The 18,062-nt window shown below is 34.9% G+C and overlaps 1 protein-coding gene and 1 long non-coding RNA gene across 4 annotated transcripts; one reads left to right on the plus strand and one right to left on the minus strand.

The window, feature by feature from the left end:
* The first annotated feature begins 10,461 nt into the window (after positions 1-10,461).
* Positions 10,462-14,481, plus strand: LOC139886007 (G-type lectin S-receptor-like serine/threonine-protein kinase At4g27290). The gene is made up of 6 exons (XM_071869756.1): positions 10,462-11,728; positions 11,808-12,064; positions 12,233-12,443; positions 13,178-13,415; positions 13,500-13,650; positions 14,067-14,481. The coding sequence occupies exons 1-6, from the start codon at positions 10,462-10,464 to the stop codon at positions 14,373-14,375; spliced, it is 2,433 nt and encodes an 810-aa protein (XP_071725857.1). The 3' UTR covers positions 14,376-14,481.
* On the minus strand, positions 11,816-15,036 carry LOC139886008 (uncharacterized). 3 transcript variants are annotated; one of them, XR_011772227.1, is made up of 4 exons: positions 14,810-15,036; positions 13,166-13,254; positions 12,211-12,366; positions 11,816-12,120 (listed from the first exon to the last, which is right to left on the minus strand). It is a non-coding gene; the product is annotated as an uncharacterized lncRNA (long non-coding RNA). The 3 variants fall into 3 exon arrangements; XR_011772225.1 differs by having other exon boundaries at positions 11,816-12,366; XR_011772226.1 differs by having other exon boundaries at positions 11,816-12,366; positions 13,145-13,254.
* Between the last annotated feature and the right edge of the window lie 3,026 nt (positions 15,037-18,062).

The raw sequence follows: 18,062 nt of genomic DNA on the forward strand, positions 1-18,062 counted from the left end.
AATAATGGTTATGGTTTGTAATGTATAATATATGCAGTTTTCTTTCAAAAATGTCTCATATAGAGGTCAATACCTCGCAATGAAATCATACGTTATCTAACGCGTTCTTATGGTTAAGGACGGGTTATGACATGTGGTATCAGAGCGTTGGTCTTAGCGAACCAGGTTTGCATTAGTGTGTCTAACCAAGAAGTCGTTAGGATACATTAGTAAAGTCTGGACTTTGACCGGGTCTGATTTTAAAAACCATTGCTTATCACTGTTGGTTAAAAATTCATATGTAAATATTATGTAAGTACTAATGGGTTAGTTGTTATGTGATAGATGTCGGGCTCGAAACTTATTATCACATTCAGCGACTCCGAATCAGAACCTTCAGATTGTGTTTCAGTCATTAACATATCCGATGACGAAAGTGGTATTTTTGGGGAAGACTCACAATTTCCGGATGAACCAACTATAGAAATATCGGAAAGTGAACCCGAGGAGGAAAGTGAACCCGAGGAGGAAAGTGAACCCGAAGAGGAAAGTGAACCCGAAGAAGAAAGTGAACCCGAGGAAGAAATACTAGAAATTACGAAAGAAAAATTCGATCAAGGAAAGAAACGAAAAGCGAATGAATTAGAAAATTCAAATCCCGAACTTAGTGAGAATGACGTGGCACCAATTCCACTCAACACTACCACTCCTATTCCCGCTATTCCTATTAGTGCTATCCCCGCATCTAGTTCTTCGGTTCCTCAGCCAAAACGTAGGCAGACAGCTAGGATAAGCGTTAGGCCATTCATTGGAACTAAACGCCCTAGAAAATAGACCAAACGATGCACTGCCGTATTAAGCCATGGAATCATATAATGTTTTGTATAATATTATTAGTGTGGTTTGCTTAAAGTTTGATGTAAGATAAGCATATGTAAAATAGCGAAGTATGAAATGCAATAATTTTCCATGGTTAAGTATTATTTAGATTGTAGTAATTGGTTCTGTACTAAGCTATTAAGTATGAACATTAACGGGTAGGTACTACCCTAGATATAATTATAAAACGCTAATAAGAAGAAAAGGCTTTTATAATAATACCTGGTTCATATTATTAACAAGCTATAATGTACTATAAATACACACTACATCTATAATAATCCATGTGAATAATTATTTTCTTTCATTAGGAAATGGCGCGATTGAATCGAATGACGGAACAAGAACTCGAGGAACTCATCAACCAGCGAGTGAACGACAGAATGTTATGGGTTGAGGCTGCAAGAGCTGCTGCAGTTAATCCAAATCCTCGTGTAGGATGTACTTACAAGACTTTCCAAGCTTGCAAGCCATCATCATTCAGTGGAACGGAAGGACCGATCGGTTTAACCCGATGGATAGAAAAGATGGAGACGGTGTTTAAAATTAGTGGTTGTGATGAAAAAGACATGACCAAGTTTGCATCGTGCACTTTACAAGATAGTGCACTCACATGGTGGAAGAATTATGTGAAGGCGGTAGGAGGAGATGTAGCTTATGATACTCCATGGGAAGAATTCAAAGCAATGATAATCACCGAGTATTGTCCAAGGAATGAGGTTATTAAGTTAGAAGATGAGTTACGAAGTTTGAAGGTGGTTGGTACTGAAATCACCAACTACAATCAGCGATTCATGGAATTGGTTTTACTATGTCCTGAATTGGTTCCAACCGAAGCACGGAAGATTGAAATGTACAAAGGTGGTTTGCCCAAAAAGGTCAAGGCAAACGTTACAGCATCGAAACCTAAGACAATTCATGAAGCTATAACTATGGCAAACGAGCTAATGGATCAGGTCATTTTGGACAAGAAAGCATTCAATACTGAGGTGAAGGTATCGGGGAACAAGAAAAAGTGGAATGGAGGTTATGATCGAGGTAACCAACAACAACCTTATAAGAAACAAGAAACCACGAAAGGTGCGGGTAGCGGTTCAGGCTTTGGTTACAAAGGACAAAGTCCTTTGTGCAACCGTTGTCACAAACATCATTTTGGTTACTGTAGTGTGTTGTGCACTAAATGCAATAGACAGGGACATCTTGCTGAAGATTGTAAGGCTCTCGTTACGAATGCAAATGGTAACAAGACTCCTGCCACCAACGCAAATAGAACTGCTTTGGCTAACATTACTTGTTTTGAGTGTGGAAAACAAGGTCATTATAAGAGCCAGTGCCCGAATCAAAATGGCGGACCTGCACGTGGAAGAGCGTTTGTTATTAATGCTAGAGAGGCACGAGAAGACCCGGAACTTGTTACGGGTACGTTTACCATTAATAACTTATCAGCATCTATTTTATTTGATACTGGCGCCGATAGAAGTTACGTGTGTATAAATTTTTACACTAAATTGAATTGTTCATCATTACCTCTAGATGCTAAGTACTTGATTGAGTTAGCTAATGGTAAGCTAATTAAAGCCGATAAAATTTGTCGTGATTGTGAAATAAATCTAGCCGGAGAAACGTTTAAAATCGACTTAATACCCGTAGAATTAGGAGGTTTTGATGTAATAGTCGGCATGGACTGGATGTCCAAAATAGGAGCGGAAGTTGTTTGTGCTAAGAAGGCAATTCGTATTCCTGGTAAGGATAAAATGCCAGTGATGATTTATGGAGAGAAGGGTAATTCAAAGCTAAAACTCATTAGTTGTTTGAAAGCCAAGAAGTGTTTAGAAAAGGGATGTTACGCTATTTTAGCACATGTTAATAAAGTCGAAAAGAAAGAAAAGGGCATCAACGACGTGCCTGTGGCAAGAGATTTTCCTGAAGTTTTTCCGGAAGAGTTGCCGGGATTACCTCCATTTAGATCGGTAGAATTTCAAATAGATTTAGTACCAGGAGCTGCACCAGTGGCTCGTGCTCCATATAGACTTGCACCGTCCGAGTTAAAAGAACTTCAAAGTCAGTTAAAAGAATTACTGGACCGTGGATTCATACGACCGAGTACTTCACCGTGGGGAGCTCCAATTTTGTTTGTTAAGAAGAAAGATGGATCTTTTAGGATGTGTATAGACTATCGTGAATTAAATAAGTTAACTATCAAGAATCGGTATCCACTACCGAGAATTGATGACTTATTTGATCAATTGCAAGGATCATGTGTTTATTCAAAAATCGACTTAAGATCGGGCTATCATCAACTACGCGTCAAAGAAGAGGATATTCCGAAAACTGCTTTTCGGACACGTTATGGTCATTACGAATTTTTGGTTATGCCGTTTGGATTGACGAATGCGCCAGCTGTATTCATGGACCTCATGAATCGAGTTTGTAGTCCGTATTTAGATAAGTTTGTTATCGTTTTCATTGATGATATTCTTATCTATTCCAAGAGTGAGCAAGAGCATGAAGAGCATTTAAGGTTGATACTGGAGTTGTTGAGAAAAGAACAACTTTATGCTAAATTTTCTAAGTGTGCTTTCTGGTTGAAAGAAGTGCAATTTCTTGGTCACGTTGTTAATAGCGAAGGAATTCAGGTTGATCCAGCAAAAACTGAAGCTATTGAAAAATGGGAGACTCCTAAGACACCAACGCAGATACGTCAATTTTTGGGTTTAGCCGGTTATTATAGAAGGTTTATTCAAGATTTTTCCCGAATAGCTAAGCCGCTGACAACATTAACGCAAAAAGGGAAGAAATACGAATGGACCTCGGAGCAGGAGAACGCATTTCAATTACTGAAGAAGAAGTTAACTACGGCGCCTATTTTATCGTTACCTGAAAGGAACGATGATTTTGAAATATATTGTGACGCTTCGCGACAAGGTTTTGGTTGTGTTCTTATGCAACGAAAGAAAGTAATTGCATTTGCATCCCGACAATTGAAGATTCACGAGCGGAATTATACGACGCATGATCTAGAATTGGGAGCAGTCGTGTTTGCATTGAAGATGTGGAGACACTACTTGTATGGGGTTAAATTCACTGTGTTTACTGATCATAAAAGCCTTCAACATATTTTTGATCAGAAACAGCTGAACATGAGGCAACGTAGGTGGGTCGAGCTGATAAACGACTATGATTGTGAAATTCGTTATCATCCCGGGAAGGCGAACGTGGTGGCCGATGCTCTAAGCAGAAAGGAACGAGAACCAATTCGAGTACGAGCGATGAACATAAAAATTCGCATGAATCTCAACTCACAAATCAAAGAAGTTCAACGAGAAGCACTTACTAAAGAAAATATAGGAAATGAAATAATGAAGAAGTATGAGAAGCAACTCGTTATGCGGGAAGATGGAATTCGATATTTTGCAAATCGTATTTGGGTACCGAAGTTGGGTGGATTAAGGAAGTTGATATTGAACGAGGCACATAAGACAAGATATTCGATACATCCTGGAGTTGGAAAGATGTACCAAGATCTTAAGACGCATTATTGGTGGCCTAATTTGAAGACAGACGTTGCAACATATGTTGGGGAATGTTTAACTTGTTCCAAAGTCAAAGCAGAACACCAGAAGCCGTCAGGGTTACTTCAACAACCAGAAATTCCAGAATGGAAATGGGACGGTATTACCATGGATTTCATCACGAAGTTACCAAAGACTGCCTGGGGATACGACACCATTTGGGTAATTGTTGATCGTCTTACCAAGTCTGCACATTTCTTACCTATAAAGGAAATGGATAGAATGGAGAAACTATTACGATTGTATATAAAGGAAGTTGTTTCAAGGCATGGGATACCTATTTCCATTATATCCGATCGTGATAGTAGATTTACCTCAAAGTTTTGGCAATCACTACAGGAGGCATTAGGAACTCGTTTGGATATGAGTACCGCATATCATCCGCAGACCGACGGGCAGAGTGAGAGAACAATTCAGACTCTTGAAGACATGCTCAGGGCATGTGTGATCGATTTTGGAAACGGATGGGATAAATATCTACCGTTAGCAGAATTCTCGTATAATAATAGTTATCATGCGAGCATTGGAGCTGCGCCATTCGAAGCATTGTATGGAAGGAAGTGTAGATCTCCTATCTGTTGGAATGAAGTAGGAGATCGACAATTAACTGGTCCCGAGATCATACATGAAACGACTGAGAAGATAGTGCAAATCAAGGAGAGATTAAAAACAGCCCGCAGTCGCCAAAAGAGCTACGCCGATGTCCGAAGGAAACCATTAAAGTTTCAGGTCGGGGACATGGTTATGCTAAAGGTGTCACCTTGGAAAGGTGTAATACGTTTCGGCAAAAGGGGTAAACTGAACCCAAGATACGTAGGCCCGTTTAAGATCATCGAACGCATTGGACCGGTAGCTTATCGACTCGAGTTACCACAACAACTCGCCGGAGTACATAATACCTTTCACGTCTCAAACCTTAAGAAGTGTCTTGCAAAGGAAGACCTCACCATTCCTCTTGAAGAAATCCATGTCGACGAGAAACTACAATTCGTCGAAGAACCAATCGAAATCATGGACCGTGAAGTTAAACAGCTCAAACAGAGCAATATACCGATTGTTAAGGTTCGTTGGAATGCTAGAAGAGGTCCCGAGTTTACTTGGGAACGAGAGGATCAGATGAAGCAAAAGTATCCACACTTGTTTCTCGATGACGCAAAATAGGTACAATTTTAAAATTTCGGGACGAAATTTATTTAACGGGGAGGTAATGTAACGACCCGCACTTTTTCGATCATTCTATACTTATAAGATTAATATTTACATAAATTAAACCTTGCCAACATGATAAGCAATCCAAATTGTTGAGATTTATATTTCCGAAAAGAGTTTTACACAACGTTCGACCGTCTAGTTTGACCGATGATATCACGAACTATACAATATATGATAATTATACGTTTGTGTATATAAATGTATATATACATATTTAACATGATTAATAAATGTTTTAATATCTCATTTTGTATTAACAACAACAAGTTATATGTGTATTTTGAAACTACTAACTTAAGTTTTCAAAACGATAACTATACGTAACGTTATTTGACATAAATACTTAAGACTTATAATGTTTATACATATATCGTATAAGTAATGTATTTAATCACTTTTAAGAACTTAAATACATAAAATCATATAAGTGTATTCACAAAAGATAGCTATATTTGAATCCTCATTCCATTTTTCACAAAATTTCTATACGTATACCTAGAGTATTTGTACTCGTATCATACCAAGCTTCTATACGTATTTACTAATAGTAAATACACATCAAATCACCACCTAACCCACCCTTGTTACTGCCCTTAGAGCAAGGTAATTGGAATTTGGATGCATGCATGAATTATTACACAAAAATACAACATGTGAACTTGTCCATCATCATCATCATTCACGTTTTTTTTAGTATATATGTATCATCATTTTTGATTCATTTACTACTTCAATCTCCTAGCTAAAACACACACACTTATAACCCTTAAACACCTTCAACAATTCAGCAAAGTTCCAAGAAGATCTAGCTTCAAAAACCATACTAAAACACCATAAGAAAACCATACAAAAACACTTCAAGAAAACCCTCCAAGAACACCAACTTACTTCCAATCTTTCATCCACTTCTATCACCCTTTTGATTCTAGCTTCTTACTTCCCTTTTACAGCAACTTCATCCAAGGAACTTGAGGTAGAATCTATGTTCATAACCTTATTCGATTCATATATATATAGCTATCATATTTTGTGGTATACAAGTTTAACAACAAGAACATAGTTTGAATGTTTTCAAACTTGTTTGCAAACTAAATAGATCCTTCTAACTTAACTTTTAAAATACTTCAAGACATGTAACATAACTTATTTATATGTTAATTTAACAAGGTAAAACTTGGTTTTTCAAAGTATAAGTATTTTTGGAAAAATGGTCATTAAATGATTTTGTTGTAACAAAATGTTTAACTTCATATGTTTCACTAAACTATCACTTATGCCGTATGATTTTGAATACAAACCAAGGTATTTACAGTTCATAGTCTTAAAGAAGAACTCGATCCAAGAAGATGGCAATTTGAATCAACGAAAACGGACTTGTAACGAAGAAACTATGACCGAAACAAAATTGGTTATCCTAGACAATTTCAACTTCGGGATTCATTGGAAAAATTTACATAAAATCACATACTTCTAAGATAACATGATATTTTATATATATGTACTCATAATTCAATTTCATATGGTTCAGGATCACCCGTAAGCAACACGAGAAGATTAATCATAAGATCCCATGATTGTACGCAACACGTCATTTGACAACACCGGTACTTTATGTACGCAACACGTCATTTGACAACACCGGTACCATGGGTCAAGATTAATCTCGACCAATACATTTATGATGGGGTTTTACGGGAGTTTTATTTATTTCGTTGGGGGTTGTATTTATTCATTGCGGGTATATTAAACATCTAAAAATGAACCATTAAAAATTGAATTACTAACATCGGACTGCTAACTACGGACTAAGGAATTATTCAAAGTATTAAAAGTATAACAAGTATATATTTATAACGTTTGTTTAAAAATGAAAACATATTGATATATTATATATGGATAGGTTCGTGATATCAACCGGAAGACCGAGTCAAATTATTTATATCATCAAGACAAGAGTGAGTATATAGTCCCACTTTTAAACTCTAAATATTTCGGGATGAGAATACATGTATTTTATGTTTTACATTATGGACACAAGTAACTGAAAAATATATTCTACGTTGAGTTGTACCACTGGCATACTTCCCTGTAGCTTGGTAACTAATATTTACAGCGGTATTGTAAACGCGAATCCTGTTGATAGATCTATCGGGCCTGACAACCCCAACCGGACTGGACGACCAGTATTCAACGGTTGCACAGTACTTCGTTTTGTGACTACACTTGGTACGGTGTAGTAAGATTTCATATTAAAGGGAATATGCGACGTGAAAATGTTAAGTATGGTTATCAAGTGCTCAACCACTTAGAATACTTTTATTAAACTGTTTATATACGAAATCTTGTGGTCTATATATATATATTGCTGCCGGCATTAAACCTATATCTCACCAACTTTATGTTGACCTTTTAAAACATGTCTATTCTCAGGAGATTACTAAAGCTTCCGCTGCATCATGTTGGATCTAACCAGAATCTTGCGTACGCATGTTTGTGTCAAAAATAAAACTGCATATCCGAGATGTTGTATTGTAAAATATGCTAGAAACCGTGTTGTTGTCATCATTTGTAAAGTTTGTAAGTCGAAGATTATCGCTAAACGTTAATCTTCTTTTTATTGTCTTAAGCTTGTAACAAAAATAATGGTTATGGTTTGTAATGTATAATATATGCAGTTTTCTTTCAAAAATGTCTCATATAGAGGTCAATACCTCGCAATGAAATCATACGTTATCTAACGCGTTCTTATGGTTAAGGACGGGTTATGACAGATTAACATACATTAACTTAATTTTGATTGTGACAATTAATCAACACTCATATTGATGTTTTTGGACCTCAACTTGAAAAAATGAAATCTTTAACATCTGAAATTACGAAATAAGAGATTGCACTTACTACAAAATTTAGAAATTTAGAAGCCACAATATCAAATACTTTAACAGGGAAAGATTTTGTGAATAAAATAGACGAAGCGGCAATGTCAAATTATCACAATTATATATCATTTTTAGTTGGAAAGCTTACTATTAGGCACAACTTTATGGTTGAGGTATACTAAATCCTAAACTTCATACATCTTCTAAATAATTAAAAAAATATTACAATATTATGCATATTATTACAAATATAACGTTTCAACTCATTATAGGCTGACGAATCACGACAGAAGACTTTCTCAGGGATGCACAAAGTACTAACAACAAGACAAGGGGTTATGTCATTATTCACAATTCATGATCATCTAACAAGAATAACTACATTGTCGAATATGTGGGAAAATACAACGAAGATCTGAGATAACCATCCACAATTCTTAATTCAATCGCCTAAAACTACATTACGATATCGAAGATGATTTATTTAATTTGAATCAAAATTTTGTTTTTTTATTTATTCGTTAGTACATTTTGAAACTTTAAAATTTGAATCCCCTATAAAACATTTGGTTTAATGTTCATCATAGACTTAATAATAGTTAGTTAGAACATTTTGAAATTTTAAAAATTTCAAACCCCTAAAAAACATTTGGTTTAATGTTCATCTAGACATAATAATAGTTTTTAAATTTATATATTTAATTTTATAGCTTAAATGATTAGACCCTTCAATAATCCCGCGAAACCGCGGGTCTTTAACTAGTATGTACAAATAATTGTATGTATATACGGAGTTCTGTATATAGATAATGTTAATTTCTATTAACTTAAATAAATTAAATTAAATTATAATATCAAATAAAGTTGATAAGTTATATGGAATAGATTATAGGAATCGTATTTAAATTAATTATTTTTAAGGGCATTATTGGTAGATTAATTATAAATTTTTGAGTATATAGCACTATATGTACAAATAATATAAATGAATAGCTAGATTACAGAGGTATTGAGTGTAATTTTTTAATTCAATGATTGAAAATTATCATAAATTAAATTATTGTTCTATTAATTTTTTTTTTAATATATAATAGAAAATAAAGATAGAGATAGAGATAGAGAAGTGATCAAAGAAAATATTCAAGGTTACAGTTACTCGAAGAATGTGACTGGATGTGGTTATGCCTGGCAAACGGGTCGGTTTGGGTAACGGGCCAATATGGTTTTGGGTTGAAATGGATCATAGGTCAAACGGGTCAATTTTTTAAACGGGTCAAAATGGGTCAGGTTGGGTCGGTTTGGGTAATGGGTCGAAATGGGTCACAGGTCAGTTGGGTCAAATGGGTTAGATCGCTTTTTTTACATTTATTACATTATTTTAGTTATTATTATTTATTATATATAATATATATACATAAGAACTATTAATAAACATAATAAATGATATAACCATAAATGCTTTCATAAATTTTTGACGGATGAAACTTTTTGTGCTCGACCCATTTGACCCGTTCACAAAACCCATTTGACCCATTTCTATTTATTGATTTTTGAGTATTGATACTCATTAGACCTGTTCCTTCAGTTTTTTTATAGGACTCAATAGGTTGGAGAGAAACACATTTAGATCTTTTTTTAAGTTTTAATTTACATTTTTAGGCTTAGTTTTTCTCAAGACCCAATTGACCTGAAAGTTTGACCCATTTGACCCGAATTTAAGTGTGTGGGTCACAATTGCCAGGTCTAGATGTGGTTGATAGTGGAAGAAAAAACAGGTAACCATTTAATATAAATCTGAGTTATTTGACTATGACGGCTTTGGGCTTCGTGTATTATAAATAGACCAACTTGGTGATGGCTCTTGAAAACAAAAGAAACTTGGAAAAATTTGAGTCATCATAACATCCATATCAGTAGAACAACTAAATAATTAGCTAAAAATGGAAAGAGCACTCATTTTTCTCTTTTCGGTTTTGATTATATATGTACACAAAATCAACACTACTGAACTCGAAATCATTTCGACTTCACAATTCTTGACAGAAGGGGACACATTGGTCTCAGAAACTCGAGTTTTTGAACTTGGATTTTTCAGGCCAGATAACTCTGAAAACAGATATGTTGGTATTTGGTACAAGCAAATTTCAGTTAGAACACCGGTTTGGGTTGCTAACAGAAACCACCCGCTCCCCGTAGTATCGCCGGTTGTATTAAAAATTGTGGATACGGGAATTCTCGGGATTTTTAACAATAACACCATTATTTGGTCATCCAACACGACGATGACATCACCAAATGCGACAGCAAAGCTTCATGACACAGGAAATCTAGTGTTGATGGATCAACAGGGGAAGATGATGTGGCAGAGTTTTGATTATCCAACTGATACTATTCTTTATCACATGAAGCTGGGGAAAGACTACTCGAGGGGAATCGAATGGCGTCTATCTTCATGGAGAAATAATCAAGATCCATCTCCTGGTGAATTCACATGGGAGGCAGACACCAACGGTTATCCAGAAAACAAACTAAAACAAGGTTCGGTGATCAACTTTCGGGGTGGACCTTGGAAAAACTTTCGAGTTACTGGGTTTAAATATAGCTTAAACTTGACTCTGATATACACTGTAGTTATGAATGAAAACGAGGCGTCTTGGAATTATTACATTGAAAACAGTTCTATCATATCCAGGTTCACCTTAAACTCTTCAGGGGAGGTACAAGATTGGGTATGGGAAGAAGCTTATAAAAAGTGGACTCTCAACACCGCATTTCCAATAGACATTTGTGATCCGTATAACATTTGTAAGGCTTATGGAACTTGCAGCCTCGATACGAGGAGGCAAACGTGCAATTGCTTGGATAACGAAAGATTTGTGCCTAGAAACCAAAAGAGTTGGGAAGCAGCGGACTGGTCAGAGGGTTGTGTTAGACGAACACCGTTAGATTGCGTAAACGGAACAGATGGTTTTATCAAGTACTCTAATTTTAGTTTGCCAGACACAGAAGGTACATGGTTCAACATGAGCATGAATTTGGAAGAATGTGAAGCGAAATGCTTAAAGAATTGTACTTGTATGGCTTATGCATTACCCGATGACAGTTTGGGAGGAAAGGGCTGCGTGCATTGGTTTAAAGATCTTATAGACATGCGTGAGTCTGCTAATAATGGAGATATTTTTGTAAGAATGGCTTCATCTGAATTAGGTAAAATTTTACTCACTTGTTAAATTAGTGGTATATGATTGAAAAGCTAACATCATTTCTATATGCTAATATCATACAGTTGCTTTATCAACTTCCAAAAAGAAAGATGGACCAAACATTAAAGTAATATTAAGTGTAATCGTTACCGGGGTTCTTCTAATATGCTTCATCTCGACATGGTTGTGGTATGTAAGAAAAAAGAAGAACAATGAGCAATCAATAAAGGGAGGAAATGAAGAATTACAAATGTTTAGCTTTACTACAATATCTACTGCTACTGCCAATTTTTCAACCGATAATAAACTTGGAGAGGGTGGATTTGGAGTCGTTTATAAGGTACCCAATAGCACTTTTTTATTTATTACTTTTTGAGAAAGGCAAAGTTTACGAATCTACACAACAACCACAGTACCCAATCAACACATTATAAATAAATAAGTGATCTAAACAAAAGGTACAGATAAGATTTTGAAATTACTAACATTAAAAGATGGTACACTTCAGGGTGTGCTAGAAGAGGGGCTAGAGATTGCAGTTAAGCGTCTCTGCACAACTTCCAACCAAGGAGTTGATGAGTTCAAAAATGAAGTCACATGCATTTCGAGAGTTCAGCATCGTAATCTGGTGAAGCTCCTCGGCTGTTGCATAAAAGGAGATGAAAAGTTATTAATCTATGAGTACATGCCCAATAAAAGCTTAGACTCATTCATATTTGGTAAGTATCATATATGCATTAGTTCAAGAGTTATAGACATGGCTGAACCATTGTTGTGGACTCACAACTCGAACTGTGACTCGAAATCATAAATTTCAACTCGTGTCTTGACACATAAGGGACATAACATGAAATTAGAGCAATAGTAAAATAAAATTTAAGTAGACAACATATAGTAAACTATGATGAATTACTGAATTTGTTATGCATTTAGAAAGTTAATCTTGATTAGGCAGGGGTAATTAAGCGAGTTGGAGAAACGTTATTAAAAACTTGATTCTTTAATCAGCCATTAACCCTGCAACCAATTTTTTAATCACAACTTTTCATACTGTCTATGGTGTCTTTAAGATAATACTTATAGTAATGATCATCTTCTAAGATTATTGTTCCCATGTAAAGTACAGTAAGGAGAGAAGTCACCAAGGCACCAAAAGGCAATAAAAGCAACTAGTCAATTTAATACGAATTCGAGTTATTTCTTTTTGTATTTTCTTCTTTAACTTTTTATATTACCTTGAGATACTGTCAGATTTTAAGACTTGTAACTCGTAATATCATAAGTTAACATGACCCAGAAGAGTCGGTGAATGATTCGTCAAAGTAAGGTCATTTAAAAGTTGGGTCTAAGTCGCCTCGTTTTTAGGTAATCAGAATTTACTCTTGACTAGTAAGAGTCTAAGAACTCTGCTAGGAACTACCTTTAAAGATAACAAACCAACCGTTTTGGGCAGATGAAAACCGAAGTGTGCTCCTTGATTGGCCGAAGCGCTACAACATCATCAAAGGAATTGCTCGGGGACTTCTCTACCTGCATCATGATTCACGATTAAGAATCATTCATAGAGATCTTAAAGCTGGAAACATTCTACTAGATCATGATATGAACCCTAAGATATCAGACTTTGGGCTAGCTCGAAGTTTTGGAGGAAACGAGACCCAAGGAAATACACAGAGAGTTGTTGGCACATAGTATGTCATTCTAAATAACTTACCTTCTACTTCAGTTCAACTAATTAATCGATGTTGCTTTTATTGACATATTGATGCGTGCAGTGGTTACATGTCGCCGGAGTATGTAATTAATGGTATTTTCTCAACGAAGTCAGATGTATTTAGCTTTGGCGTTTTGGTGTTGGAGATAGTGAGTGGGAAGAAAAATAGAGGATTCAACCATCCCGAGCATGTAAACAATCTTACCGGACATGTAAGTTCACTAATCACAAACTATTTGTTTTGATTGCACAATGTCATAAAACTAAGGGCAAATTGACAAGAAAGGTAACATAAAATCCAATATTTGTCATTGTAGGTTATATACTAACGTCTCTCTCATAGGAAAAAAAAGTGTGTAATATTCAATTGGTGGCAAAACAAGATTATAAGATTCAATTTTTAGGGAAGAAGACATGTAACATTCAAACATTGCCAATAAAAAATGAGTTCAAGTTCAATTACTTTTTCGGAATATCGTGACTCATATAAATTTCATTTTTGGACTAGACAGGTCTACATATTTCTTAAAAAAATATATATATAAAACTGATCTAGAGTCATTTCTTTGACAAATTTGGGATTTTCAGTAAGTATCAAACATTGACAAATTGTGGATTTTATATTCAGGCATGGAGTGTATACAACAAAGGAAGGACGATTGAATTGATGAATCCAAGTTTAGCAGAATCATGCCATCCAGATGAAGTTATAAGATCAGTGGCGGTCGGGTTGTTATGTGTTCAAAAAAAAGCAGAAGACAGACCAAACATGTCATCTGTGGTTCGGATGTTGGACGGGGAGGGTGCATTACCAACACCTAAACAACCAGCATTTTTTATTGGAAAGGATTCATTAGAAGCTGACTTATCTTCTACACGTAGTAATCAAGCAGGTTCAATCAATGGTCTATCAATCACACAATTAGATGCTCGATAGGTGGCCTTTGGTTTGCAGAATTTTTACAATATAATTAAAGAGCCAACAACTACCATAGTTAAATGGATGGATTCATCACTTTCACACATACTGTCACTAGATAATTGCTGAGAACAGATATTTGTACATTTAAATATTAATTTTAATCAAAATTTAAACTCAAAATTTCGTATATAAGTCCTAATTTAGCATGAAGTCAGCCTAAAATCCTAAAATCCGGGTAGTAAATACTAGCAATCGTAATTGTATGCCATTTCTGAGAATCAGCCCTAATTAGCATACCATTAAGATGATACTCCAATGAAAAATTCATATATATACCTAATAATGCAATTGTATGTATTCCAATTGAAAATAATCTTCTTCCAAAACTGAGTATATGATAACAATTAGAATAATCAAAATAGTAACAATTATATAAACTAGGTTTATACCTGTTAACCGTCCCTTCGGAATTTATTTTTCGAACTTTAAGCAGCAAAGAAACAAGAATTGCAGTCACTAACTATTCACAGTATCTTGTTGAATTATCTATCAACGTAATTTTCTGTTCAAGGTTTACGAATTGGACCAATTTCTGTTCAAGGTTTACCACTGTAGGGATGGCAAAATCTGAACCCCCGCAACCCGTTATAATTGGCCAAGTTTGACCCGAGTCTGTCGGGTCATGGATTGAGTATGGGGATAGTTACAAAATAATTTTCTGGGTTTGGGTTCGGGCATGGTTTTGAATACAAACACGTTTACCCGACCCGTATACCCGATCCGCATACCTGTATACCCGACCCGATGAATTTTAATAATAATTTTTATGTAAAATTTTAGTATTAATATTATATTATTAATGTATGAAAGAGATCTCTTATTTGTTTTGAAAACGAGTATAATTTTATTTAATATAATCATAATCATATATAACAAGTTTCGAGATGTGATATTTTATATACTTTATGTATTTGACTATTTTAGAAACTTTTTAATCAACTTTTTGTATGTGATATTTTATATTACTTTAAACATGAAGCAGTTAAGTTATTTTCCGATATTTTGATTTGGTAACTTATTGAAACAAAGATACAGAATGACTAATCGGTATACCCGTTTACCCGTGAAAAAACCCGAAACCCGATAGTATGTAAGTAAATGGGGACCCGACGGGTTCGGGCCGGGTTTCGGGCCGGGTTTCTTAATCGGGTTTGGGTCCGGGATTACCTAAACTCGACCCAAACCCGACCCGATGTCATCCCTATTTACAAAGTAGGCCGATTTCAGAAACTCCATTTTAAAGTTACATCAGGATCGGCCCACTAAGTTTTTTTTTTCAAGCACGAAAAAATATATTACGGACACTATTCCCAAGTTTTTACGGAAGGAAAAGAAATGAAGAGAAGAGAAAAGAATCAAATTTGTCCGATTTGAAAAGGAGAGACAATTGTGCATAATTTTCTTTCCAATTCTTTCCTTTTCCCTTCTTAAAAAACTCGGGAACAACATTCTCTAAAAATATCTTTTCTTTTCTTTACGGTGATCAACAAAAATCGAAACAAATGAATGCTAACCAAAATAATTCAATTGAGATAGGTGAAGGGCAGGCTAATTAAAGATTAAGTTTAAAATATATATTAAAAGTAAAATTAATTTATCTATAGTTTCTATTATATCTGTAAAATGATGACATCATAAATAAACTTTTTTTAATTAAAAAAATCAAAAAAGAAAAAAAAATCTAAAGCCCTTTAGTGATGTCATTATTATAATTAATTAAGTGTTATAATTCAGTAGGCTTATAACTACATTTAGTGGTCTGATGACTAATAAGTGTATAGAGGGAATATGAGAGAAGTATGTGTTTTATATATTTTTGAAGTGAGTACATTATGAACTCATAACACATATATATATACTCAAAAAAATCTACTATACAATATCTATAATAATAATAAAATTGGCATCCAATATTGACTTTTATAACACTCCCACTTGGATGGCAATTTTATTAGAGAATAACTAGTACTGCCTCGTTAAAAACTTTGCTAAAGAAAACCCATTGGGATAAAACTTTAGCTAAGGAAAAAAGAGTGCAGCGTAGAGTTGACTCCCCCTCAAGTAGGCAACGCCTGAGTTGTTACATCTTCTGAACATGCCTCATGCCAATATTATGAACGTGTGTTCTGAAAATAACAGTTAGAAGTGCTTTGGTGAAAAGTTCAGTAGAGTTTTTGCCGGACTGAACATATCTCATTTCAATCTGGTTGTCCTTAATGAGATTTTGAGTGTATGAGAAGAATCTAGGAGGTATGTGTTTTGTTCGGTCACTTTTGATATACCCTTCTTTCATCTGTGTTATGCAAGCTACATTATCTTCATAGATAGTTGTTGGACTTTTATCGCGTTCTAGTCCACAAGAATCAGTAATGAGTTGTGTCATTGATCTCAACTAAAAACATTCCCGAGTAGCTTCATGTAATGCAATCACTTCGGCATGATTTGATGATGTTGCAACAAGTGTTTGTTTTTGAGAACGCCATGATATTGCGGTACCTCCATTTAGGAATACATATCCATTTTGAGATTTAGCTTTATGTGGATCAGATAAATAACCTGCATCTGCATAACCAACCAAATCTTGTTTCGATTCGTTAGAATAAAATAATCCTAAATCAGTAGTTCCTCGAAGGTATCGAAATATGTGTTTGAACCCATTCCAGTGTCTTTTGGTAGGAACTGAGCTGAACCTTGCCAACAAATTAACTGCAAAAAAAATGTCAGGTCTTGTACAATTTGTAAGATACATAAGAGCTCCAATTGTACTAAGATATGGTACTTCTGGTCCCAGGATATCTTCATGATCTTCACAGGGACGAAATGGATCAGTGTCAACATTAAGTGATCTAACAACCATAGGAGTACTTAATGGTTTTGCTTTGTCCATATTAAAACGTTTTAAAATCTTTTCAGTATATGTTGTTTGATGTACAAGTAAACCATTAGGCATATGCTCAATTTGTAAACCAAGGCAATACTTGATTTTTTCGAGATCTTTAATTTCAAATTCTTTCTTTAGAAGTTGAATGGCTTCATGGATATCTTTATTTGTACCTATGATATTAAGATCATCAACATAAACAGCTATGATCACATATCCGGATGTTGTTTTCTTAATGAAAACACATGGGCAAATAAGATTATTGGTATAACATTTGCTTATCAAGTAATCACTTAATCGTTTATACCACATGCGACCCAATTGTTTCAACCCATATAGAGACCTTTGTAACTTGATTGAGTACGTTTCTTTGGATTTTGCATTGGTTGCTTCTGATACCTTAAATCCTTCAGGTATCTTCATATATATATCACTATCAAGTGATCCATATAGATAAGCAGTCACAACATCCATGAGATGCATTTCTAAATTTTTAGAAATTGCCAGACTAATTAAGTATCTAAAAGTAATTGCATCCATAACAGAAGAATAAGTTTCCTCATAATCAACTCCTGGTCTTTGAGAAAAACCTTGAGCTACAAGTCTAGCTTTATACCTTGTAACTTCATTTTTCTCATTTCTTTTTCGCACAAAAACCCATCTATATCCCACAGGTTTCACATCCTTAGGTGTGAGAATGATAGATCCGAAAACTTTTCTTTTATTGAGCGATTCAAATTCAGCTCGTATTGCTCCTTTCC

Source organism: Rutidosis leptorrhynchoides, chromosome 1 (assembly GCF_046630445.1).
Source record: "Rutidosis leptorrhynchoides isolate AG116_Rl617_1_P2 chromosome 1, CSIRO_AGI_Rlap_v1, whole genome shotgun sequence".
Taxonomy (NCBI): Eukaryota; Viridiplantae; Streptophyta; class Magnoliopsida; order Asterales; family Asteraceae; genus Rutidosis; species Rutidosis leptorrhynchoides.

Bases quoted from the DNA above. Each gene is read 5' to 3' on its own strand.
- LOC139886007 (XM_071869756.1), top strand. From the start codon at position 10,462: ATGGAAAGAGCACTCATTTTTCTCTTTTCGGTTTTGATTATATATGTA. The intron at 11,729-11,807 runs GTAAAATTTTAC...AATATCATACAG, and splicing joins AATGGCTTCATCTGAATTAG to TTGCTTTATCAACTTCCAAA. The intron at 13,651-14,066 runs GTAAGTTCACTA...TTTTATATTCAG, and splicing joins TAAACAATCTTACCGGACAT to GCATGGAGTGTATACAACAA.